At 41.8% G+C, this 26,370-nt stretch overlaps 3 protein-coding genes across 4 annotated transcripts; 1 reads left to right on the top strand and 2 right to left on the bottom strand.

Annotated features, from left to right (window-relative positions):
* Positions 1–2,675: 2,675 nt before the first annotated feature.
* On the top strand, positions 2,676–10,208 carry abhd11 (abhydrolase domain containing 11). 2 transcript variants are annotated; one of them, XM_010895221.4, is made up of 6 exons: positions 2,676–3,101; positions 3,769–3,904; positions 4,326–4,499; positions 4,851–5,021; positions 5,804–5,985; positions 6,144–10,208. In XM_010895221.4, exons 1-6 carry the CDS (start codon positions 2,980–2,982, stop codon positions 6,277–6,279), a joined length of 921 nt encoding a protein of 306 aa, XP_010893523.1. In that variant the 5' UTR covers positions 2,676–2,979; the 3' UTR covers positions 6,280–10,208. The 2 variants fall into 2 exon arrangements, with proteins under 2 accessions (XP_010893523.1, XP_012989770.1); XM_013134316.4 differs by having other exon boundaries at positions 2,683–3,101; positions 4,322–4,499.
* Positions 10,209–11,832: 1,624 nt separating this feature from the next.
* bicdl2l (bicaudal-D-related protein 2-like) lies at positions 11,833–19,301 on the bottom strand. The gene is made up of 6 exons (XM_010895219.4): positions 18,349–19,301; positions 17,447–17,566; positions 17,078–17,236; positions 15,930–16,021; positions 15,575–15,695; positions 11,833–12,551 (listed from the first exon to the last, which is right to left on the bottom strand). The coding sequence occupies exons 1-6, from the start codon at positions 18,910–18,912 to the stop codon at positions 12,192–12,194; spliced, it is 1,416 nt and encodes a 471-aa protein (XP_010893521.1). The 5' UTR covers positions 18,913–19,301; the 3' UTR covers positions 11,833–12,191.
* A 2,181-nt stretch (positions 19,302–21,482) lies between these two features.
* On the bottom strand, positions 21,483–26,102 carry sumf2 (sulfatase modifying factor 2). The gene is made up of 9 exons (XM_010895218.5): positions 25,872–26,102; positions 25,629–25,776; positions 25,301–25,415; positions 25,135–25,179; positions 24,810–24,960; positions 22,830–22,885; positions 22,515–22,599; positions 22,163–22,304; positions 21,483–21,799 (listed from the first exon to the last, which is right to left on the bottom strand). Exons 1-9 carry the CDS (start codon positions 25,927–25,929, stop codon positions 21,700–21,702), a joined length of 900 nt encoding a protein of 299 aa, XP_010893520.1. The 5' UTR covers positions 25,930–26,102; the 3' UTR covers positions 21,483–21,699.
* Positions 26,103–26,370: the final 268 nt, after the last annotated feature.

Genomic DNA, 26,370 nt, shown 5'->3' with positions numbered 1-26,370 from the left:
ACTGCATTCTGTTTTTATTTACATTTTACGCAACATCCCAACTTTTGGAAACAGAGTTGTAACTGAGCTACAGAACTCAGACAGAAAAAGGACATAGGCAGGAACAGATGAAGATAGAGGAGTTGAAAGATGGAAGGAAAAGGGACATAGACAGCAGGACCCTTTTATTTACTGTAACTAAAACAGGATACCATTGTTATCACAAAGTAAATCTGATGACATCAATGTAAAATGAAAACAGAAGCTCATTTATAGGGACAACTGCTGTATAAGTTGCATTCTGAAAATGGACTATTTTTATTTCACCTCTAGAGCTAGAAAACAGAAACAAATGTATTGTAGGTAGTTTGTCAGTTGGGTTAGTGTGCGACTCACAGTGCATTTGCAATGATCTGTTTATTTCTTTATGATGTTACGGCACTTAATGAATGATTTCATTGACCTGCGTGTCATGGGTGTGTGAGGCCCCGTTTTTAATAGGATCAAAACCCTATTGTATCATAGGACTGACTGATCTACAACTAAAATGCAACATTGTGATCATTTGCTGATCATTATGTCAGCCGTTGCCTGCAGTTGTTTTGTTTGTGTGTGTGTGTATTTGTTAGGGGCTGTGTTCGATAGGATCGACATATATTGTTTGTTGATCTTGACTAAGACCCTTTAAGCCTTGCCAGCCATCAACTTCTATGTCCCTTCCCAGACCTGTGTGTAAACATCTCTGTATCAGGAAACAATGTCTGAGTGAAAAACCAGACTAGGGTTCTCATTTCTGTTGAGACTGGGGATGGATTATAGTCAGGGAGTAGTCCTAGTTACATTAAGTCCAGAAACACCCATTCCATGTCCATTTAACCTGTCCTAAGAAGCTATTTTCTTTTAAACAGTTCTCTTGTCAAACATGTTATAATGTGAAACATTTGTTATCTTGGGTTTGTGTGTGTGTGTGTGTCAGTGAGTGTGTGTGTGGTACATCATGTGCTGAGGGAAGGAACAGGTAAGACCTTGAGTTATTCAGATCTGTGAACCACGGACAAGGAAATAGACAGCGTTAAGTAACTAACACACAGGGTCATGTGGGCGACTGAGCACACGGGCCAGTAGGAAATGCAAACTTGTCGGTTTCCAAACAAGTCAGCCCTTGGCTTAGTGTTCGTTTTGGTAAGCGTGGGACGATATACTCTGAGAGAAAATGGCATGAGAAAAATGAGAGGAAAAGACTGGGACTGGGGGGGAGAAGGATTAAGAGAGAGAGTTGACCTACAGTTTCAGTTGGCTTGCTGCCCCTCCTCCTTGCATTGGGCCTCTGCGCCATGTCATCACCATGGTGACTGTGATCACCCTGTTAAACATGTATCCCGTTGCAATGGGCCAGTTAAAACGCCCAGAGCTCAGATTATAGATCAACCTATGGCAGCTGAGCCCACACAGACAGACCACACTGCAAACAAAACCTGTTCCTAAATCAATTTTAACTAACAGGTGGGTGGGAGAAGCAGACATGCGGTTAGGTAAATAAGATGACTAGTTGGCCTACTAACCTATTAGACTGGTAATTCCTTTCCATAGGACACATTTCAGTGTAGCACAATTTTCACACTGAAGAGTGTGGGTTGTTTGAACTTTGTCCCCGAGCTCAATTGCTATTGCTCTCGTTTAAGTTTGTCTTTGTTTACATTTGTGTCCACTTAAGACTGGCTGGTCCTAACTCAGACTGTCTACACCAAGATAGTTAATCAATGTAGCAGTGAAACACAGTGTAACTCATTTACCAACCTATATCTGTAACTGTTTCACCATACTTTTCCCACATTTCCCAAATCTTCTCCAAGAAAAGTTAAAGTAATTAATGTTCCATTTGCATTACTAAGCAGTAAACAGAAAATGATTATGATACCACCAAATCTAGTTGAGGAAAGTTTGACTTGCAATGATTGTTGTTCTTGGTTGTACAGTAGTTTAATGGTCTTGGTCTAGAAGTTGCTCAACACAATTGATTACAACGTCATTCCTGCTGGGATTTGTATACATTTGTGAGGACTTAGCGCCATCTGTTGGCATGGTTTATGTCATGTTACAAATTGAATATGGTTAAGAAACTCTGGCAGACAAAAAAATAGACAACTGCTTGACGGCAGTCGAAGAGATCATATATTAAGAACCTTGAATTATAAATAATTATTTAGGATTACTGGCCGGCTTATAATTGTTTCTATTCCATCAGGGGTCATTTTTGGGGAGCTGGAGTCCTTTATCATAGTCTATGTGGTAAATGAACGTAAACCTAAGCTCGAACGTGATTTAAGGCAACCAATAGTAGTTGAAGGAGCTGTTGAAGATGATAAGGTAGATTTGGATGGCATGTGTTTCTAAAAAGTTGATGGGAAGGGACATGGTGGAGGAGTAACTGCAGTGGAGGACATAGAAAAGAAGTGGTGGTTGTGCAACTGAACGTGGACGGTGGACTGAACGTGGTGCGAGCTTCCCAAACAACAATAAGGAAAATCTAGACATAATTGATTTTGTGGTGTGAATGTTTTTGGCCACACAGGACCTGTCTGCCGAGAGGTTGCAAGAATATATTTAAGTTATTTAAGAATGTGATGTAAGGGAGCATGCATGGCAGGGATTTGGTGGTGGATAGTGGTTAGTTTGTATTAGGAAAAGGGCTGAATGCTAGATTAAGAATAACAGGGTACAGTAGGTGGCGGTATGCGCTCCGTTTTAGGTTGCGATCCGCCCGGATACCCAAAGTAGAAAGTAGTAGTTTCAACCGTACAGTAGGTGGCAGTCTGTGGTTGATGGCAGTATGCACATTCAAACCTGTAACAGAAGAAAAGTGTCCGCTGGCAGATGGCCTCTTCTGCTCCTCCTACTCTTTTTCTAATGTCTCAATAATTTCCTCCGCTCCGAAATTTACAGAGTAGAAAGCTTATGTGCCAATCCTTCTGGAGAAAAACCAAAGGAGCCTAAACTGTCATGAGTGTTTTCTGTAGCTTTCTTTGGAAAGGACTTTTCTGCGGAAGGGCAACATGTCGGTTCCGACATCAGGATGTCTGTGGTGGTGTGCCGTTGATGGCTCGTGCAATTGGCTCGGTCAGGTAATGCCCTCTACTTTCTCTAATAAAATGACAGCAACATAGCATCCTGGCTAGCTCATAAGCTTTTGTGCCTAATACATTTACATGTGTAAAATGATAACAACGTCATGACAGGATTGTCAGTTGTGTTGTCTTTCTTTCGACATTAACGTATATGTTAACGTTAGCCAGCTACAAATTTACTCCGGGAAAGATAGTGGATTTTTTTTATGGTTACCTAACGTTAGCTTCTGAATTCACATAGCCGTGATGGGCAATCTAAATAAATACATTTCTATGGTAAACATTTTGCTTAGCTATATGACAAACATAGTGTCCCTCAGATGTTGCTTGCAGTGATGTCTGTGTGGATTGTCAAACGTTTTATTTGGATTTTATCGCTAACTTACGAGCCAGACCTGCATTCCAACAACGACCTTCTGTTCACTGCTCACTATTTTCGAAATGCTCTACTCAATATAGATGTCTATGGTAAATAAGTTACTAGCTGAAGTACATTTTGACAGTCTGTCATTTATTTTATTTAGCATTTCCTAGACATTTGTTAAAAATATGATATTAAACATGAATATTGTAGCTATTCCTAGTGTAGTGTCACTCGCAGCCCTGTGAAGATCATTTATCATTATGTTAACACTAACAATGTATAATTTATTCTCCGTTTCAGCCCAGTGAACCTGACCTATGACGTGTTTGATGGGACAGGGGATGGCACTCCACTGGTTTTCCTCCACGGTCTGTTCGGCAGCAAGTCCAACTTCCACTCTATAGCCAAGTCCCTGGTGCAGAGGACAGGCAGAAAGGTAACGTCTCATAAGGCAGGCAAATGTTTCAGAAATGTTACAACTACTTACCACCTTGCAAATGCTGAAGAGTAATATAATGCCTTGTCTGACACAGTGGTTCTCAACTCTGAGTCTTGGGACCTGGATTCATGCTAGTTTTAATTCTACCTGATAGCATTCATTCACCTGGTGTCCCCTGTCTAAATCAGTCAATTATTTGTTCCTAGGTATGCAGAACAGCTGGTGTGCACAATTGTAGTTTTTTTTACCTGCTCTTTGATTGGTGAGGTTAAGGACGTGAAACTAGGTTTGTTGCAGATTGTCAACCAAACCGCTCCACCCTCAATCCCAGTGAGTGGTCACAGCGGAATGCACTGGACTGTGGTCTCCCCCCCCCCACCCCTTCATCTAGTGTCTTAACTGTCCTTTGTCCAGTCAGGTGCTGACGGTTGACGCCCGTAACCACGGTACCAGCACACACAGCCCCGACCTGACCTACGAGGCGATGACCAATGACCTGACGCATCTGCTCGCCCAGCTGCACATCGGGAAGTGTGTCCTGATTGGCCACAGCATGGGGGGCAAGGTCGCCATGACGACGGCCCTCTCGCAGGTAAGCAGAGCTCCTCTAAGAATCCTTGCTTTTGAGAGAGTACCTAAAATAACCCACCGTCACCATCCATTAACTAATGCTTGCACTGGTTTATTTGTTATTCATTCTAGCAATAACTGATAATTGGCTTATAGCTAGCCTACTTAATTCAGTCATATTGACTATTACTGGGTTGTGTGGTGGTCCCACCTAGCTATCTTAAGATTAATGCATTAACTGTAAATCACAGTGAATAAAAGGGTCTGTTAACTGACTAAAATGTATTTATCTAGCATTCTTTATGCTCCTCATTTATCATTTATTCTTCCCCACCACTATGGACCCCCCCTTCATTCCTCCCTCCCCCTTTAGCCGGGCCTGGTGGAGAGGTTGGTGGTGGTGGACATCAGCCCGGCCCAGACCACCACCCGCACCAACTTCCACTCCTACATCCAGGCCATGAAGGAAGTGAAGATCTCCAGCGACCTGCCTCGCTCCACCGCCCGCCGCATGGCTGAGGACCAGCTACGCAAACTGGTCAAGGTCAGGGATGCTGCCCTCGCAGACGGTCACTGATGTCGCAGCTGCCAGGCTTCACACCGCATGTGGATACATGCAGAGAATCAGCTGAATTCTCTACGTGCATTTATACATACTCAGAATGGTGTTGCTTGTGGGAAACATAGAGACATAATACACACAATCTACAGGTTGACATGGTTATATTCAGTTTGTGATGAGCGCGTAAGATAATGCTATGATACTGCTCTACAATTGGATGATGGACCGGTCATCAAATTGTAATGGATTGAAATGCACTATTATGTCCTGTCAAAGCAGTCCAATATCAAGCTACCAGTATCGTGTTTGTAAATGGTCTTTTGATCCCAAATTGGTTGCTTCGGCCCTCCATTTGCACGAGGCGGGCCCCCACCCAAGCTGAGAGATTGAGCATGTTCAAGGGTGTAGGTGCTTTCTGAGGCACTGGGTTATTTCACACACATGTATATGTCTTATTTTGAGACTTGGTACAGGTACTTGGGGATGTACCTCCTAAATTAAAACTGTTAGTTAGGGTTTTATTATTTAAAACAGCAGTAAGGATTTATGATAATTGTGTAATTGAAAAGAGAACCGCATCATTCCAGTCACGAGTCGGTGTGTCCCGAAGTTGATGGGTATATTGATCACATCGCCAATTTGGAAGTCATCTTCTGAGTGCGAAGCGAGGGTCTGGGTTAAGGTTCACCGTTTGCGTCTGACAATGGCGATGTCCTTTTCGATGCTGGTTTGCCTTACAGTGTCATGTTCCTTCCTGTCACCAGGAGCGCTCAGTGCGCCAGTTTCTACTCACCAACCTGGTGGAGCAGAACGGAGAATACACCTGGAGGGTCAACCTGGAAGCCATCGCCGCACACCTTGATGACATCATGAGCTTCCCTAGTTTTGACACAACCTTTGAGGGCCCCACCCTCTTCCTGGGCGGGGCCAGTTCTGCCTACATCAGGTAGTGAGATGATGTCATCTGCTACCAGTATTAGTAGACGCTAATAGTGTAACCCTGCTTTGGGATATTATATACACTTAATCTAGAATTGATTTTGTGTCCTCTCGGTTCTCCTTAGTGGTTCTCGTTTTCTGTCAATCTTTCTGTCACTCCCCCAGTTCTGAGGACTACCCAGAGATCCAGAGGTTGTTCCCCTGTGCCGACATCCAGTACATCCCAGACGCCAGCCACTGGATCCACGCTGACAAACCCCTGGACTTCATCAGCTCCATCAGCTCCTTCCTGCAGCCCTAACGCTAACCTCCTCCAGCCCCCTCCACCTGCCACCTTCTACCTGCAGGAAAACCGCCGGCCTTTAACATTATTCAGCCTGCTACGGCATTGCACAAAGCCGCCATCTCTCATCCACTGCAGGATAAGCACAAGCTTGGAAAGGCATTACTAAAGGCGTTTCCCCGCACTTGTTGGAAGTTCCAAATGAACTCTAAAAGTTCCGGAGCGCTTGTTTGTTGCATCCTTGCGGTGTTGTGAGGATAATGTGAAAGGCCTGTGCCGTTCCACCCCAATCACACCTGGATCCACCTCTTAAAACAGCCAGTGGGCGGAGCTTCAAATCAGAGAGGGCGAAGCCACCTTGTTAGACAATGGTCTTGTTGCTTACCCTAGACCAAACCTCCCCATTTCTCTCCATGCTGTCTATATAACCATCTTGCGTTGCACTTAATCACCATCTTGGAATGCACAAAGGTTGAGTGAACATGTATATTAGTGTACCTAATACAAAATATTTAATTAGTAGTTGGCTAGTTAGTGAAGCGATTAGATGTGGCGCTAGATAGCTTAGTTAATTGATTGAAAGTTTATTTTTAAATTTATTGTAATTTTAGAGGTGAATTACTAATCCAAAGATCCTCTCGTTGTTGCACAGTACCTTTTCTCACTCTTTGTAATCAGGTTACTGTATATTAACATTGTAGAAAGGCTGTAAGCCTGGTCTTATTGATATATGTATGTATGTGTGTGTGTAAACATGTGTGCGTGTGTTTGTATATTTATGTCTGAAGCTGTTCTCTATATATCTGTGCCTACCTCTCTTATCCTAAATTATGCGCAAGTCAACCGTAGTGCAAAGTATGGGGAAGGAATAGAGTCCCTCATTCATTTGAGCCAGATACAGAACAGTGCAAACCCTATGGAGATATTGGTGTGTTGCAGCTCGACTGTCTCCTTTGTTTAGGTAAGCCAGAAGGGTGAGTTAGTAGGTTCCCATTTTTAATTAGTTGTCTGAGGTCCACAATCTGATTTGATTTAAATACATAGAAATGGAACCAGTTTTATTGATTGGAAACATACATTCCAAATCTATAGTTCAGTTGGAGTCCTGATGTATACCACTGGATCTGTAGTTCAGTTGGAGTCCTGATGTATACCACTGGATCTGTAGTTCAGTTGGAGTCCTGATGTATACCACTGGATCTGTAGTTCAGTTGGAGTCCTGATGTATACCACTGGATCTGTAGTTCAGTTGGAGTCCTGATGTATACCACTGGATCTGTAGTTCAGTTGGAGTCCTGATGTATACCACTGGATCTGTAGTTCAGTTGGAGTCCTGATGTATACCACTGGATCTGTAGTTCAGTTGGAGTCCTACGGGAGGCTGCATCCACACCGACTGATAAATTCTGATGGGGATTTTTTTCCCCCATTATTTGGTGTTCTGACCAGTCAGCTGTGGAGGAGTATCTTGTGATATGATGTGATTGGTAAAAAAAGAAAAGGCTTCCTGTCCCCTACGCTGTATGTTATCAGATTTATGATGTAAAAGATAAAAACCTATCCAACAAGACAGGCCCTTATTCATAATGCTGGATAAAAAAAAATCCAGTTACGCCTGGCCTGTAGCCAAGCTAAGCCGAGGGAATGCAAAGTACGGCTTCGGTACTGCGTCTCTTGGCCGGTGGTTATGATCGCTGATCTAGGATCAGTCTTTCCATGCAACTCATCATGAATATACAGGGGCTATGTGATCCTCAATCAGCCTTTCTACTCCTGAAAGCTTTGTGAATTGCTCTAGTACAGACTGAGCTGATATGGACATTTTAGCTGCTAATGGTTGGGGAAGGAATTTTCAGAGCCCCCAGAATGAAATGCAAAAGGCTTCTGTCTGTAATACATTTTAAAGATGGTGTGGTTGCCCTTTTAAGGATGGCATTTTCTAAGCGTGTGCTATTTTTGGATTTAGCCAGAGAGGAGAACAAAAGGATAGCATGGCTTTTTGGAGATAAAATAAGACAATGAGTTAAGATAAAGCATGCAAAATGTTTAGGCTCTTGGCTGGGGACAAAACAGTGTAAACTGTTTGTAAATCTGACTCTTAATCTTTAGAATTTATTGCAGTATTTGTGCAATGCTATTTTGTGTCATAATACTCTTAGATTACATGTACTGTATCTGATTTTCTAGTTTTTACGGTGTGATGTCATTCAGATAGCTAGCCACCTAGCTACATTTCTATGCCAGTAACCACTACTGAAGTTATAGCTTTCCAGGTACTGTATTATCAAATGCTCTCTCCTGCATCTCCCAGGTTGGTCTACCCCAGGGGTGTGCTTCTCTGGTACTGCTAGAAGTGCAGGGCTTTGTTATAGCACTGAACAGATGTTTAAATTGCGCATTAAATTAGCGTTGTGTACTCACCACCCCTGTTGCAGCAGCGTTCCTCATGGAGGATGGAAATTAGAAGCAGGAATTGAAGCACCACTACTTCCAGCAGATATTTTTGTAGACCCCTGCTCTAGACTTAGGTAATATTCTCTACTCGTTTCTTGTTAATGCCCATTTTGTAAAAGTCATACTCTGTTGTTTGTGATCGATCTACTCAATATCTAAATGGTCAGTTAGTAAAATGTATTAATCACATTTTCAGTAATGTTAATGAAAATGACCAAATGGGTCTCAACTGTTGGTTCATGACTCAAATTAGGGTCATGGTAGGTTTTCAATGGGATTGAGAAACAGAAGATAAAGTGTTTGTAAATTATAATCGACCTACAATATTAACGTTTATCCTATGACTTAAAAAATAACTGTTGCTGTATTTTAAATATAGAACTATAATTAGCAACTGTCTTTAGCATATTTTGTCTGAAACATTCATGAAGAATTTGTGCAAATACAGGATTATTGAAAATTTCTGTCTAATGCTACATTTGCTGTCAATATAGCATTAAATATAGTTTTCCAGATAGTGTTTCTGCCAGGAAACAAACAATGTTCAATTCAGGTCAACAGAAAAACAGTTGAGTACCACTCTTAAGAATAAACGGGTATTCATCAGAAATGCTACGGAAAAAACTTCTGTTCTGTAGTTTAATATCAGATATTCTCTTCTATGCTTAGGTTTTTTTTTTTTAATGAAATGTAGAAATTACAGTCTGACTGTGATACTACTATACAGAAGGTTTGTTTGGTTAGTGTGTTCAGCTCTGATGGTTTTGTCTTTGATCTCTTTTTCATGTCTGTAAAACATTGTATGAAAGGTTTACTCTATTAGCCAATATCTTTGAGAATGGCTTCTCTGTGCTGCCAGTTAATATTGTTATCACAGGGACTCAAGTGGGTTGTATTGTGGTGTGCTAGGTTTGTTCATTTTGTAAAGTAGAGTAAAAATAGTAGCATCTACACTGTATGCCAGGTTTGATTAAGTATGGACATAATGGTTTGAAGTTGTCATCATTTGTTTCAACTGAAATGGCTTTGTGTTTGAGTAGCTTAACTTCACCATATGGTTTCACAACATGGTTGGGGTCAGATGCAGGTTTATTTAGCCTACCTGGAAACCAGATGGTTGGGGTTAGGGCCTTTTGGGACTGATTTCCACTGTTCTATTAACAATGTATATGCTACATCAAGTGCACAACGAATGAATTTCCACCCATGTCTAAGGGTGAATGTTAATGTGTTTTGCCATTATAAAAATGACTGACGATATAACAGTGTATAGTATTGTGTATTTTATTATAAGCATGTCTTGTCGTCCTTTTGCATTTCAACCTGTCTTTTAGTTCTAAAACATTGCCATAGTAACATTCATTCTAATACATGGCACAACATGAATGTGAATAATTTTTAGTTATGTCAGATTACATGTGAATAATTGAGATATACAGTATATTGAAAGTTATAAATGGTGTAACTGATAAATAAAATTGAAAATGAAAATATTTTTTTTTCTGAAATTGTATTTCATTTTGTTCAGTCCATTGATACAATGTAATCATATGAATTTACCACAAAAAGCCTTGCAATTGTAAAAGCTGATAAGTGTCTCTACCCAGTATGTATGAAGGTGAATACTTATCAATCTGACATTTAAGTTGTCTATCCTTCTTTTCACATGAAAACAATATTTTACATGTTTAAAGTGTTGTGTATGTTCTGCAAATCAGAAGATAATCCCAATTCAATCCATTTTCATTACACATTGTTATATAACAATGTGAAAAAGTATTTTGAATACTTATGCAATCAGATTTATCTCTAGTATTGAAATATTGCATGTACATAAATATTCAGACCCTGCCATGACACTCCAGATGGAACTCAGACGGATGATGTGGTCATCCGGGTGTGACTTTTAATCATCCTTGAGATGTCTTTATAATTTAGAATCCACCAGTGGCGTTAACTGTACATGATATAATTGCACACGTCTACAAAAGGTCCCACACACTTTACTTGTCAGTGCAAAAGGGGGCCTTGATCAGGGAGCTGACCAAGAACTCAATGGCCAATCTAACAGAGCCTCATAGTTTCTATGCAGAGACCTTTTCTATGAGAGAAGCTGCTGGAAAGACAAGCTTCTATACAGCACTCCATCAATCACTTGCTAGATGGAAGCCACTCCTGAGTAAAAGGAATATGACATGCTGCCTCTGAGAGCATATTATTATTAAAAATAATATATTATTTTGTTTAATGGGAACAAAATCAAACAATTATGCCTGAAGGCCACACGCTACGTCAGGCGAAAAAAAGGTACTGGTCATCACCTGGCTAATAACATGCACATGGGGAAGCATAGCGGTCAGAGCATCCTGCTGTGGAGACACCTCTCAGCGGCATGGACAGGAAGTCTGGTTGGGATTGAGTGAACGATGAAGAGCGAAATACAGAGAGCTCCTTGAAGAAAACCAAATCCAAAGCACACAGGACCTACTGTAGACTGGAGCGAATATTCATTTTTTAGCATGACAATGAGGCAAGTCAACAAAAGCCTGAAATCGAACCTGATTGATCATCTGTGAAAATCTCAATTCACCAACGCTCCCTATTTAATCTGACAGAGTTTGAGGGGATCTGCAAGGAAGAATGAGAGAAACTTCCCAAATGCAGGTGAGCAGAACTGGTCAATGCACTTAAGAGCTGTAATTCCTGCCAAAGGTGATCCCACAATAAAGGCTCTGAAAACTGGTGTACGTTAAATATAGGTTGAATGCACGTGAAATATTTAGGTTTTTCAATGTGAATAAATTGGCACATCATTCCAAAAATGTGTTTTCATGTCATCCTGGGGTACTGTGTGTAGACTGATGGCAAAACATTTAATCAGTTATGAATTAAGTCAAAAACACAACAAAATGTGGGGTCTGAATAAACTCTGTAGGCACTATATACAATGTGATGTCTCCCTTTCACCCACCGATGACCTGTGTATCACTACAGAGATCTGGATGAAGGCTACATCCCTTTGGAGTGAGCTTTTCAACCAGACTTTGCAAGAAAATGTCAAGCCCTTGTGCTCATAACAGTATTTTTAAATGCAGTCTCCTGAACTAAACAATATGCTGAAAGTTGGAAGTACATTTTAATTGCTTTATCAGAGACATGATACAGTCAACATGACTGCTTCTCATTACAGAAAATAACATTTTACCATTGGAGGGGAAAATCTCCCAACCCAGAGCTAGTATCCAGGCAACCAGTGGACATAATGCTATTAAGAATGTCTTCCTTCAAAAGATTGTCACAGCATTAGTAGATTGGACAATTTATCTGTCTATGATTGTGTATCTATGCATGAGTTGGTCTGTCCCTGGCTAACAGCGTTATGACTGAAGTCACTCCCTTAAATGAATACAGTGTTGTGTATGAAGGATTATTAGAAGTCCATAGTATTGTTCTTTTCTGAGGAACGCCCAGTGTATTTATAAGTCTATGTTTTGAAACCCGTCCTCCTGTCTGCTGCCGCTGAGTGACAGCGATGTCTGCGCTGCATTCTGGTCCGTACGAGGACCCGCCTTTGACCCCTTCCCCCTCTTCAGCCTGTCCTTCCAGGTGACGGGGGTACGTTGCGGGGAGGGGACGGGGCTGCTCACTGGGGTATGCAGGACCTTTCCAGGCATGTAAGTCAAGGGGTCAGGACCAGGGCTGGGGGCTGGCTTCTGGATGGGGGGTCTGTTAGTCCTTCTCAGCAGCCCCAGACGGGAGGGCTTCCTCTGGGCTTCCTCAGCTGCCTGCTGCTGCTGGCTCTGGAGCTGATGCTGTAGGATCAGCTGGACGTCGTCCTGACACGCCCGGAAATATGAGATTTCTATTATTATTAGCATTAGGCGCTTTTGTCATTACGTCATAATCAGGGCTTGACATTGGCACCCGCCAACCCGCCGATTGCGGGTAGAATTTGGCTGTGGCGTGTAACGCAGTCACACTACTAGCCACTTTGGCAGGTGGTATTCTATATATCTATTCACAGGGTTTTTCCTGCATTCAATGGTCATAGGCAACAGCCTTCACAAAATCTCGCACCGCCTCTGTGTGTTGGCATGGTAAAACATGATTTTGCGCTCATATACAAAATACCAACGAAAAACTGCAGCTAAAATGACAGTAGGACAAAACTTTTTCCATATTGAATTTTGCCAGGTGGAGTGTGTTTCCTACACAATTGGGCTATTTTTAATGAGTTTGGTCGAGTCGATTTGTTTTCTGGAGACAGCGGCAGAAAACAGTTTATGGTCAATGAAATCTGGCAACCTTGCATACAGGACCACACGGGTCCAGATTACGAGGAGATGAGTGTCGGGAAAACAAGTGATTCCTAGTTTTCTTTCACACCCAAGCATGTCAAAATATTCCATTAAAACTTAATAACCTCAAACTACATCTACTCCACAATTTTTTTTTTTTACTTTTCAGGTGACTTCTAGTAGCCTTTGTTTTTAAAGAGAGATCGCGAGACAAACGAAGATGACAGGTGAAAAGACCATCAGATTAGGGTACGTACTATCACCAAAAGCCTTAGGCTATATATGCAATATATAGAGTAAAAACATAATTAACTTATTTAAGTTACTAACAATATAAATATATGAACGTGAAGATGCTGCATCAGCGACTGCATCAGAGCCTAGTACAGCTGAAGGAAGTCGAGGGAGATTAACGATGTGGCATCTAGGCTAAAATGAGGGGAAAATAACTTGACAAAGTTTCGTTTTTTATGCAAGTCTATATTAACAAGAACATAGCATAACAAAAATAGACAACAATAATATTGACTGCGATTAATTATAAAGCTGATGGGTGATTTCATATTTCTTTTTAAATGACATGTTAATAATTCTAGGTTATGTTTAAAATATATATATTGCATATTTTGGTTGATATTTGATTATATTGTATTAGGGAGGATATTGTAGCGTGCATTAGCTGCACAAGTGGATATGTACAACAGGGCAGATTTAACACTATAATAGTTGTCTTTTTCAAGTGTGTAGCCAAATTATATAAAGTATTTCACAGAGGGCTGTTTGGTAGAGTGGGGTACCACCTTTGCCTAATAGTGACTGAACCAGTGAACAAGACAGGCTAAGATGTAGCACACCATAGTCAGATTTGATCAAATAAAACGTAATTCCCCAACAACAAAATGGTGGCTAGTGAAATGGTTGAGTGGCTAGTAACTTTGGAAAACCACTAGCCACAGTGGCTGGTGAGCAAAAAAAGTGAATGTCAAGCACTGGTCATAATGTCAGGGTGTGGTTGGACAGGGGGATTAGAGGGACCACACACTGTCAGTACGGAACCTAATTGTTCTCTTGGGTGAAGTGTTTATTTCAGCAGCAATTACTGCAGAAGGGTGCCAGACGGAGAGGGCCTAGTCCCTCGTGAGGCAACCCAGCAGAACAGGGAGCAGTGTTGCAGGAGAAAATGACTAAAGGACAAGAGTGGTATACTGACACAATGGGTGTATGAACCCGCTGTTCGTAAAAATCTAAATATACATTTAAAATGAAACAGCCAACTATCAATACTATCGACAAACAAAACATGTCTGGATGTAAGTAGAAGTATAATTATTGTGGGCCTTTGGGTTTCTCCAATCAGGGGATAGGATGGGTAAATAAAAGGTCCAGTTAACGGAAAACACTTTGGCCCCTACGAATGATGCACCATGTCCCAGAGTAGATCAGTGTAATTTCCTATATGCTGGATCTCTGTGACAAGAGGCATTAATTCATGCTAGCTTAGGGTCACCTGGAACATTTTAAATAGCTTGGTATGGTGCAACCAGGTGGTCAAGTAGTTATGTTTAGGAGAAAGAATCAGACAGATGTTGCAAGAACAGCAGATCAGTCCACTCTCACCAATAGGTGAATGTGTGTAATGGCATTTTCTACTGCACCACTAGAGGGAGCTGGTGTCCTGGCAGGTGGCCCAGGGGCCTAAGGCACTAATAGTGCTGTATATATTATGCTAGGACCCCCAAGCTGGTTATGTACTGTCTGGATGCCCTGCTAACTACACACACAGTATTTCATGTCTGTGTGTTTCTGTGTGTGGGTGTTAAAGGGCAATTTACTATTGGATCTCATTAGTGAGAGCTTGTTTTCCACAGTAACACCTCTGCCCAGCTGAGTCCATATGCTCCTGCTCTGTCTCAGACAAACTGGTAGTTTTCAACCCAATACTAACTCCCTCTCTAATTCATTATGGCAGGGATGGATGGTCGCCACTGGTGCCAAAGCACTGTACCCCTGTATAAAGGTGACATGAATGAAGACATCTTGTGTTTTCAGCAGTCAGTGATACTACCGCTGTATTCTACTCTTCCACACCCTTTCACTCTACTACTATCGGTCTCTGTCATCCCACTTCTCTACTCCCGGGGTATCGTGTGTAGTAGAGGGAGTGAGTGGTTCCCTCTTTCGCATATTTGGTAAGTTACCCACAACTATTTTCCTACACTTGGGCCAAATCTGAAATTGACCCTAGAGCCTACACCCTAATGGAAATCTGAATAGGTTGATCAGGTGTGAACTATATGGTCACAGTTCAACCCCACTCTCCGAGGCTGGGTGGTTGATTCGCTATATTACCTACACCAATCAAATTGTCTCAGATTTCCATATTGGTGTATAGGGTTTGGGGAATTGACTGTGGCTCTTTCGCTCTCTCCTCCCATTTCCTAAGTACCTTCTTACCCCTTCTCTCTTCTCTTCGTCTTTCATCCCCCTCGTCTTTTCATCGCTCCTCACCCCTTTCTCTTCCCCTCCCCTCTCCCCTTCCCTCCCCCCCTCCCCCTGAGTACCTTCCATGTCTCCAGTTCCACAGCGAGCTCCAGTCGTTTCTGCACGGCCTCCAGCAGCTGGTTGTTCAGTAACATCATGTCTGTTTTACTGCGGAGAAGCTCCGCCTCCATCGCCTTCTTCCTGCGCAACAGGACGGTGAGGAAAAAAAATAATCACCAACCCTTTATTGGAATTTGAGTAAAAATATTATTTTACAGGAATATGATATGATACAGGAATTCCCCCTCTTAAATTAGATGAGGTTGACAGCTCCCTCTGCTGTGTGGGTCGTCAGTTGCTTCTCCATGACATTTGTTGTGCGACTGTGTGTTTGTGTGTGTTTGTGTGTTTGTGTGTGTGGTTATATGTACTTACTTCTCCAAGGCATCGTCTCTGTCCCACAGTGCTTGTTGGAGAACAGCGCTGTCAACGACATCACTTTCTATCCCAACCCCTGACTTGGAATCCTGGTTGGGGAAAAAAGGATGCTTTTTTTTATTGATACTGTTGTTAATGAATACATTCATATAAAATGGTTCTTATATTTGTATTGAGCGATGAGAGACACACTTGTATTTGACCTTATGCCTCGCTATACTGTATTTAAAGCAATACTGAATGAACATATTGCTGTTGAATGTAATTGTTATTTGAATATTGTGTGTTTTTTTATATATTTATATCTGTATTTTATGTGCTGCACAGACCATGGTCTCAGACTGATTCCTTCTGTATGAATAAAGGTCAATAAATAAATAAAATAATAACTGCATAGCCATAAATTATTCTGGCTAAAAATGTATTCTCAGTGTTTCCGTGTTTGTGGTAAAACACCATTCCAAGGACAGTAAAACACTAGTTAACTAGGACCTTTCTGCTGACAAGTGAAAGTTCTTTGTGTGGTTTGATACTCCAGAACCGGTCAGGTCACATGCCTGAACTGAATCATCTGGACCTAGAACATGGGCAGGGTTAAGCTTCACCTCACGTGCAGGGCCTACGCTCACCTGACAGCCATGAAACTTTAACCTCAGTTATATCAGTATTCAGTAGTATCAACACAGATTTATTCAGAATTGCATCTGATGCATTTGTCTATTTGCACGGATGTCTAATGGCACAGATGTTCAAAGAACATCAAATAATATGCTGAGAACAAAACTCGGACAATAGAAGATATTCGGGTTTCCTGTAGGAACTGGATTTGCACTAATCAAAGTGGTATACCTGAGAGAATGCAAAGAGTGCGCAAAGCCATCATCAAGGCAAAGGGTGGCTACTTTGAAGAATCTACAATATCAAATGTATTTTGATCTTTTGGGGGGGGAAAAAGTTGCCACATGATTCCAATTATGTCATAGTTTTGATGTCATCACAATTATTCTGCAAAGTGGAAAGTTGTAAAACTAAAGAAATACCCTTACATGAGTTGGTGTGTCCAAACATTTGACAGGTACTGGACATTTTATTTTACTTGTTTTTGAGGAAGCATATTTTGCTAGCTTAGGCTAGTTTAGGCTCACCTGTGCCATGTGGTTGAGAGCTAGTTTGCGCGCTATGTTCAGCAGCAGGACCAGGGATGTATCCAGACTGACCTCCTGACCAGAGGGCTGTACGAGGCTGGAGTCATCTTGGGCGAGAGGAAGCAACAGCTTCAGAACGCTCTGAATCTCCTGTGTAACCTGGAAGGAAAGATACAGGCGAGAGCGTCAGGGGGCGATGCGGGAAAGAGACAGGCATGGAGGTGAGAGCGTCAAGGGGTGATGAGGGAAAGAGACAGGCATGGAGAAGACAGCGTCTGGGGGTGATGAGGGAAATCATATAACCATGCAATGTTTACGTGAAAATATCGAATTAAGCTTGAACGTTATGACTGCTCGACTGTGTGTTACCTTCTCTTTCTCTTGACTCCATCCTGATCCGTTTCTATTCCCCTGTAGTTTGTCCACTTGAGCCTTTAGCCTCAGACTGCGTCTCCGGGATAGCTCCACCTCCCGACGCACTTCATTCAACTAAACAAACACACACACACACACATAAGCACATTTGTAAAGAAACGCTTTTGTCAACATCCTATTGCAGTCGCTGAAAGTCCTTCTCGCTTCCTTTTTCATGTAACACAAACACGCATATATACCGAGCACTGCCATGCAGGTTCACAAACTTTGTGTTGCACATACACTCGATAGCATCATAGAAAATTCAGACCCAGCAAAATCCTATCCTTATGAAATCCTGTTTGACTGATTTTCTTTTAGAAGCTCATATTACACACACTTTTGCATAAACGTACATGCGTACCCATGAACACACAAAGAGAGTCAGACATTTTCCCACGGATCTCCTTTAGCTAAAACATACAGTTACAAATCAAACTTGTCTCCATGAGCTGATAACATCCCAGTACAAGAGCCACATAGTATCACACAGTAGTACGAAGATCTGTTCCGGTAAATGAAGTTCCAATACCATAACTACATCAAATGACATTGTATACACAACACACCAAATGTAATTATCGATTTTGGTTTTCTGTCTGTCCCTCTTAAGCCCTTTACTGCATTTTTGGTCCTTATCTTGTCTGAAATTGGGTTTTGGAGAAAAATTTCAATGCATCTTTGAATTGGTTACACTCAATCAATCCAATGTATTTATAAAGCCCTTTTTACAACAGCAGTTGTCACAAAGTGCTTTTACAGCACCTGTCTGGAAGTGGGAGCTCAATTGTAGAAGGTACATGATCTGGGTATTGGATCCATGCTCCCACCAGGAGAACGCCAGGCCTCCCTCTCACCGTGTCTGATACGGGCCCCAGTGTTCTCCGCCTGTTGAGCTGTCGTCCACTCCTGATGATGTCCGGTAAGGTTCCTTCAACGTGGTTCCATCTGGGAGGGTTGTTATCCTTACCGGTTGCTTCAGAACCATCTCCCTCACACACCGTGGACAAACCTGATGGACCGTCGTTCTCTACGCTCACACTCTCACTGACCGCGGTCAACTCATCACCATCAGGAGAAGCGCCTTCTACGGTTAGCGACGGCATCAAACGGTCACCGATTGCCAGGGTCAACGGTTCAAGACCATCATCGCCTTCTTCAATCACGTGACTCAACCCTTCTTTAATCACGTCTTCCTGCTCTGATTCATCTTCGGGCTCAGTCGCGGTCGAGCATGAATCGTCCCGTGTTTGCGGTTTGTCTCTCAGTATTGGGGAGTGTGTGGTCAGAGTGCCTCTGACCGCGCCAGGTCGCTTTATTCCCTCGTCCAGGGGATCTAGAGAGTAACAGAGGCGTTCCATTGCAGTGAACCGTGGCCTCAGTCTCTCGTTCAGGATGGAGAAAGGTACAGGTTCTCCCATGGTTTGGAATAAGGGGTTCAGTCAGCATCAAATAAAAAAAGAGCTAAAAAAAGAGCTAAAGAGGAACAACAGAAGGAGATCTGTGAATCTCACCGGGGCATTAGTGAGTGACTGCTGGTGAGGGGAGGATATGAAAGAGTGAAAGAAAAAAAGAGCAAGAGACAATAACAGAGAGGGGGTGGGGGAAGAGACAGGAAGAATGTTCACCGACTGGTTTTTCCTGATCTCTGAGGGACAGTAAGGAGGCAAGCGCGTCTTGAATGTCATGATGTCATCGCATGACCTCAGAGGAGGCGGGACCCTCCGCGGTCTGCCTTTCAACTTTGGTTTCTATCGCCACGGATACGTCAGCGTGTCAAGGCTTGAGCGATGTCTGATCCCCTGCGCAGTAAACCAAGCAGACAGACCTCAGAGCTGACGTACGCAGCCTATCTGTTTATACTGCCCTTCTATCACACACCAACACTGTGGCACAAACACACACCAACACTGTGGCACACACACACCAACACTGTGGCACAAACACACACCAACACTGTGGCTCAAACACACACCAACACTGTGGCACAAACACACACCAACACTGTGGCACAAACACACACCAACACTGTGGCACAAACACACACCAACACTGTGGCACAAACACACACCAACACTGTGGCACACACACACCAACACTGTGGCACACACACACCAACACTGTGGCACACACACACCAACACTGTGGCACACACACACCAACACTGTGGCACAAACACACACACCAACACTGTGGCACACACACACCAACACTGTGGCACAAACACACACCAACACTGTGGCACAAACACACACCAACACTGTGGCACACACACACCAACACTGTGGCACACACACACCAACACTGTGGCACACACACACCAACACTGTGGCACAAACACACACCAACACTGTGGCACAAACACACACCAACACTGTGGCACAAACACACACCAACACTGTGGCACACACACACCAACACTGTGGCACACACACACCCATTTCAAACCTGAGAAAGTATGTGGGAGAGAGAGAAAAGTAAACAGGGACGGGGCAGAACCGGGGGAGTTACAGAAAGAAGTGGGAGGTTGGAATAGGGCGAGTTGCAGAGATGGGAGTATGATTAGAGGTAAAACCCAGTCTTAGGTCAAAATCTCTGACCAATCTTTCTTTGTTCACGGTGTAAGACTGTGATGGGAAAAGGAGAAGTGCAAGGCAACAGTGACTGGGAGCTCACGTGAGACCGACGTCCAACTGGGAATGGAGAAACAGCACGTTCTCAGTGACACTTCATTTAGCAAACTGTCCTTTTGATACACATGAAGAATGCAGAGAATGTAGGACCTTTGAATCTCCTTGAGAATAATTCCCAGCGTGTAAAGCAATGCCCTGTGATGGCATTACATTTTGTAACATCCCATTACCTCCATCAATGAAACCAGAAAAACATCACTTGTAAAAATTAAAACAAGAGAAGAAACACCCCCGTGGAAGTAACCATGACTAATCCTCATCCCTGTCTCTGTGTCTATTTACAGGAAGTTCTCATCAACTCTCTACCCACATACAAAGACATTGAGACATCGATGCCAGGGATGTGGTCAAACAGCGTGTGTGTGTTTGTGTGTTTCAGGCATAGGAGAAAGGCTATTTCTGGCTTAGGGATGAGGTTTAGGGTAAAACATACAATTGGGGTTAGTATTTTAATAGGGGTTACTTCTAAGATACGGGTTGAACACAAGTGTTACGTTACTGAGGTTAGGGGATAAAGAAACAAGGAGAATCAGTCTTTGGTTTCTCACAAAGGTAGTGAAAACTAATGTGTGTATACATGTATGTGCAATCAATATATTTATAAGACCCAGAAGTCCTCACTAGGAACACTTGGAAAATGTGCCTAAAGTCAGGAATGTTTGACTATCCTCATTTGTAAAAAAGGCATGTTTAGGCTTATGTTAAGGTTTGGGTTAGGGATTAGACAAAATTAGATTTTTAATGACAAAATCTTTTGATCCTCAAAAAGTCGTTATAAGTACAGTCACTGAAGTGTGAGTGTGGGTGTTCTGTATCCTGGCAACCAAAGAGTACAACCAGATTCCACATTAATAGCACCAGTTTCCTCTTGAAGCTATGACACCTAGTCCCTTCATCTTTTCAGAAAACCTCTCAAATAAATTACCAACATTATAAAATGTGTTTTCATTTCATAGATTGAATTAGCACCATACATTCTCACAAGGGCAGTAAAACATGATCAGATCAATCTAACCTTATTAAGAGCTTTTGCTGGTCTACACAATGACAAAGTCTGGGTTTAGGGGTTATGGGTCAAATTTACAATTGAGTAAGTGTTATCGGGTTAAGGCGTTATGGGCAATTGTTAGGCATTAGGGCTAAGTTTAGATATCAGTGTGAATGCTTGGTTACTGAGGTTAGGGAGAATGGATTTGTATTTTTCGGGTCCCAACAACGATAAAAATAGGCCATGCATGTGAACAGCAAGGACGGAAAATGAGAGCTCCCAAAATTATTTTCTAAAATACCAACCCCATTTATTCCTGTAGACATCACAGTAGTAAAAAAAATTGGTCTCCACAGGAGAAAAACAACATTTTCTCTGCACATAATCATACCGATCTTCATCTACAAAGTCCTTATCGTCAGTAGCGTTTCGTCATGGTCAACCGATCTTCGGTTCTTCTTATTTAACCAAAACACTAGACATCATAATGTTTATCATGACAGTCATCATGGTTGGTTGACTGGTCTCTACAGTTCTGTCTTTGCCTTCTTCCTTTGTTTCTTTCCCTGCATGGAAGCACACCTGAAGCCCAGGTTATCAGAAGCTGAGTCAGGAGTGTTCCCCATTCTAGACAAACACAGAAACCCAAACAACCGGTCAGTCAGTAGAAAAACAAGAAAAACAAAAGTAAGCAATTTCTTTTGTGCTTTTCAAAGAATTACCCCGATGGCATCGACTTTAATGGTTCACTTCATTTCAAACCACAATCAAAAGTTGTATGTTTTTTGGTCTGGATTCTAAACCACTTGCTTTAGATCCAGATCTTCACATCCATGGGCATAGAACCCCTGTCGACAACCGTAACATTATCAACTACCAAGCAACAGCCTGTTGTCATTTCTATAGCCTATAATGCACTAAGGAGACCTGTTATTCAAAGGAACCAAATCAATAGGATTCTCCATTTGAAACTGAGGAAGCAGTGCTTACCTCGTTGTGATTCTCGCTTTGTGATTGGCTGATCCATCTACCGTGTCGATCCAGGAAGCACCACGCAGCACAAACATTGGACGAGCTCCGGGAAAGGGCGTCGATGTCCACTCCCAAGCGTTGCCCATCATGTCATAAAGTCCTGAGGGAGAGACTGATGACTAATTCCATATGGAACCCGTTGCCATAGTCCCATTGGCCCAGTACTGGCTGCGTTACTAATGTGATGTTCTTCAATCAGAATTAGAACTGCACTGTCTGGGCCAAGACAATGCCTCTGGCAACTTCAACATAATATTCCCGTTGAGGTCCGATATGCTTATATATGTAAAGCATATAAAATAATATTTACCATAATTGTTTTGAGGAGGGAAGGCAGTGACAGGGGCGATACCGTGGTAACCATCCTCTGCAGTGTCTCCATCAGGAAACAGCCCCTAATAAAGACATATAATACAACAGAATATATGTTATATGAATCCTACTGATGACTGGAGTTAACAGTACAAGTGGACCCATTTACAGATCATGAACACATCTGTTAAGCAGATCTTAAAGCCTGTATAGGATGTTGGTTACACACTGTATGTTCTAACTTTGGCTTTAGAATTCAACATTTTTTGTAATGTTCCTTCCGGGAGCGTGAGTTTGAGGTCACTTGACTGACCTGCCACAGGTTGCTGCGGTTGACTTGGAACTTGTTTCCCCAGGGATACGTCCTACCTGGAGGGAACAAGGGGTGGAGTTATTAACTTGGAATTGAGGATGGCACCAATGGAATGGCTTTAATGCTTCATTTTAAAACCAAACAATGGCTGCAAAGGAGTACTGATTTCAAATCAAAACCAAATTACTCTAAAGTATAGATTCATAGCTTCCGTTTAAGGATGTATCTACAAATTGGTTAATCGTTCAGAAATTACTACACTTTTTATACAGTCACCAGATTTTTGCCTATGAAAAGATAATTTGGGACAGATTCATATAATGAAGCACTTATGTTTGGTATTTGGATGCAAATCCTTTGCATGCAAAAACTGCTTGACGTCTGAAAGCCATTGACCCCACCACAACCTGGGAATCTTCTCTGGTGATGCTCTGCCATGCCTGTAAAGCAAGCTATCTTCAAATGCTGTTTATTTTGGGGTAATTTTGCCTTATGTCTCATCTTCAGCAAATTAAAGGCACCTTCAATCAAATTTAAATTTTAAGATTAACTCGGCCAGTCAGGAACTCTACATATGGCAGAGTGTTAGCAGTAGGTTTCTAATGCTGAGTAGTATGTGTTCCTATTCAAGGTAAAATGGTACTAAGGTACAGTACCATTCTAATACAGTACTACGGTACCATTCTAATACTTATAAGAGCCTCAGGTTGTTTTATACAATCCTCCATGTTCTCCATCCCCACCAGAGATTGGAAAGACTTACATTTCCAAAATAGCATAAATACTTTAACTAAGTGTGGAAACAAAAGTGTGTTGTATTTTCAAGACAAACTAATCAACAACATTGTCAAGTACTCATTTCTTGTTTTAACTGACATCTTTCTTGTTATGACTGATCTGTGGTAATTTATCTGTTTTAGTGTGACTGAGTCACTCTGTGCACTCCATAAAAATATATACTTCTGGGGAGATTTATATTCTAATAAGCTCCACCTCCCAACACAACCATACGGAAGAGGATTAGTGCCAAGCAAAACCATCTCGAGATTAAAGTCATTTTAATGCGAGATTAAACTCGTTACATTTTGAGAAAAAAGTCGAAATACAATCTTGAGAATAAACTCATTAAATATCGAGAATAAAGTTTAATAATACGTTTTATGGTATCCTGGGAAACCACGAAACCTCGATGAATCGCGCATAGGTGAAGCCAGCGATAATTTTGCATTTGTCCATTGATTGTCAATTCATGTTGGACAAAAGCGAGTACATCGCGCAAATTGGACAGATTTTTTCTTCTAAAAAGACCTAGCCGCTTGCAAATTCTCTTTAAAGTTCGTATGCTAATTATAATTCTGTCATAATTAGCTAAAGTTGATAGTATTTTTTTGTTACTGAAAGAAAGTCTATAAGCTTGACTAATTGATCCAACTCTGCCATGTCCTCTATCAGTAGGCTATGCAATGCACACTGATCGAACGCGTTATTCTCTACATTTAATTTCGACTTTTGTTCTCGATATTTAATGAGTTTATTCTCAGGATTGTATTTCGACTTTTTTCTCGAAATATAACGAGTTTTTTCTCGAAACACAACGACTTTATTCTCGATATTTAATGAGTTTATTCTCAAGATTGTATTTCGACTTTTTTCTCGAAATATAACGAGTTTTTTCTCGATATACAACGAATTTATTCTCGATATTTAATAAGTTTATTCTCAAGATTGTATTTCGAAGTTTAATCTCGCATTATAATGACTTTAATGTCGAGATGGTTTTATTTTTTTATTATTGCTTGGCACTAATCCTCTTCCGTACAACCACACTTCTATCAGGGCTGTAGGAAAGTATTTTCCGAAATACAGTCATGTAAAGTTTATCTTCTCACAATATCATTTGAACTTTAGTACAGGCCAGTGAAATGCAAATGACAAAACACTCATTCATTACATGTAACGGAAACACCAGCCAAGACTCACCCTGAAGACCCCCGCGTGCAGCCCACTCCCACTCCTCCTCGCTGGGCAGCCTCCTCCCCCTCCAACTGCAGAAGGCCTGTGCATCGTTCCAGCTCACCTGGACAACTGGGCACTCTAGGCGCTCCCTGACCCCAGAACCAGGACCGGCAGGCTGGATGAACAAAGAGAGGGAATGCTCAGCGGAGGGTAATGAGAGAACACAACAGAGGGGCTTTGTAAAGGGCTTGAGAAAACAAGAAGGACAACAGAAACAAGAGGATTAAGGAGAATATTTAAATGCCGTATGAGAGCATGTTGACTGGAAAAACTAAAGATTGACTTTTACCTGTCTCCAAAACACCCGCTCAACTGGCAGCCACCAAGGCGCAGACTTCACAGCAGAAGAAAAACATTAGGGCAGTGTCAAGAAGAATTACATATATACATAAATATATACAGTTATAGTACATGTTTGATTTGACAGTTATAAATGACACTTGGTGAACACAAACCTCTATCTTCTCAGTCACTTTGCTCTTCAACTCTTCAGACACAAAGTCATGAAACACAAAACTCCAGCCAAACGTCTCCGCTTCAGTCTTGTATTTTTTTGCCCTGACAAACTCCCTGAAATGAAGACAATAAACCGCTATTACTTGAATATTTTTCATCTCTAGAGTCAATTACAACATCTTCAAGGCCGCGTCAAGTTGTTTTAATGATACCCCTAACATGCGCTAGAGGGCGAAGTTCTCGTTTGCTGTTGGTGATTGTGATCTGTCTAAAAACAATGGTAAAAGGGCGACCACTAGGGGTTGTTTAGCCTAGTAGCTAATTTACCTGAAGTCCGAATTAGTGACGGGATATTTATCAATTTTGAAAGGACCAACTGTCACTTCTTTCGTGGGTGATTCTCCGTCTCTCCCGTCGGCTGAGTCCGTCCCCATCGTCATCTTTCCTCCTGGGATATCCACCATTCCTTCATTGCCTGGAGTGAAAGATTTTGCATAAACGTCGTAAGCAGTTGTCAAAGCTGAATCGGTTAGCGTCTGAAAGTAGACAGTATGCCTGAATGGTATTTACCAGCTGTGCAAGACAGTGCGAAGAACCATACAACTGCGAGTGTTATTCTGATGTCCATGGTTGTACTGTAGATTGAAACGGCGAACGTGTTTAAAATCCCAGAAGAATCTAAAAGGATTGGGAAATAAAGCTTACAGAATGTGATTTGAGCACCAACACTCTCTAAATACCCATTTCAGTGATATGTTTTTACTTCAACTTTACACTGAAGGACCAATACAGTCGGACAGTTTTCGCTGACGGACAGGAAACTGTGGTCCGACGGAAAACAGTTCCCATTGGAAACAATTTGCTTTAAAATATATGTGCATAATTTTGCTAACTGTATGGAAATTAAGTGTTAATATCAGTCTGACTTGACTTTGTCGTTCCTCTCTGAGAACAAAGGTCTAGATATCTTCAGCCAACGTTTGGTATGTTGGTCATCATACCTTTCTAAATTATCAGACCTCAGGCATGCAGCCCCTTCTGAAACAAACAGATATGTTTTGTCTCCTGT

The sequence above is a fragment of the Esox lucius genome, chromosome 7 (genome assembly GCF_011004845.1).
Source record: "Esox lucius isolate fEsoLuc1 chromosome 7, fEsoLuc1.pri, whole genome shotgun sequence".
In the NCBI taxonomy this organism is placed as follows: domain Eukaryota; kingdom Metazoa; phylum Chordata; class Actinopteri; order Esociformes; family Esocidae; genus Esox; species Esox lucius.
Note: the sequence above shows the minus strand (reverse complement) of the source record. Positions and strands in the feature narration are given on the sequence as shown.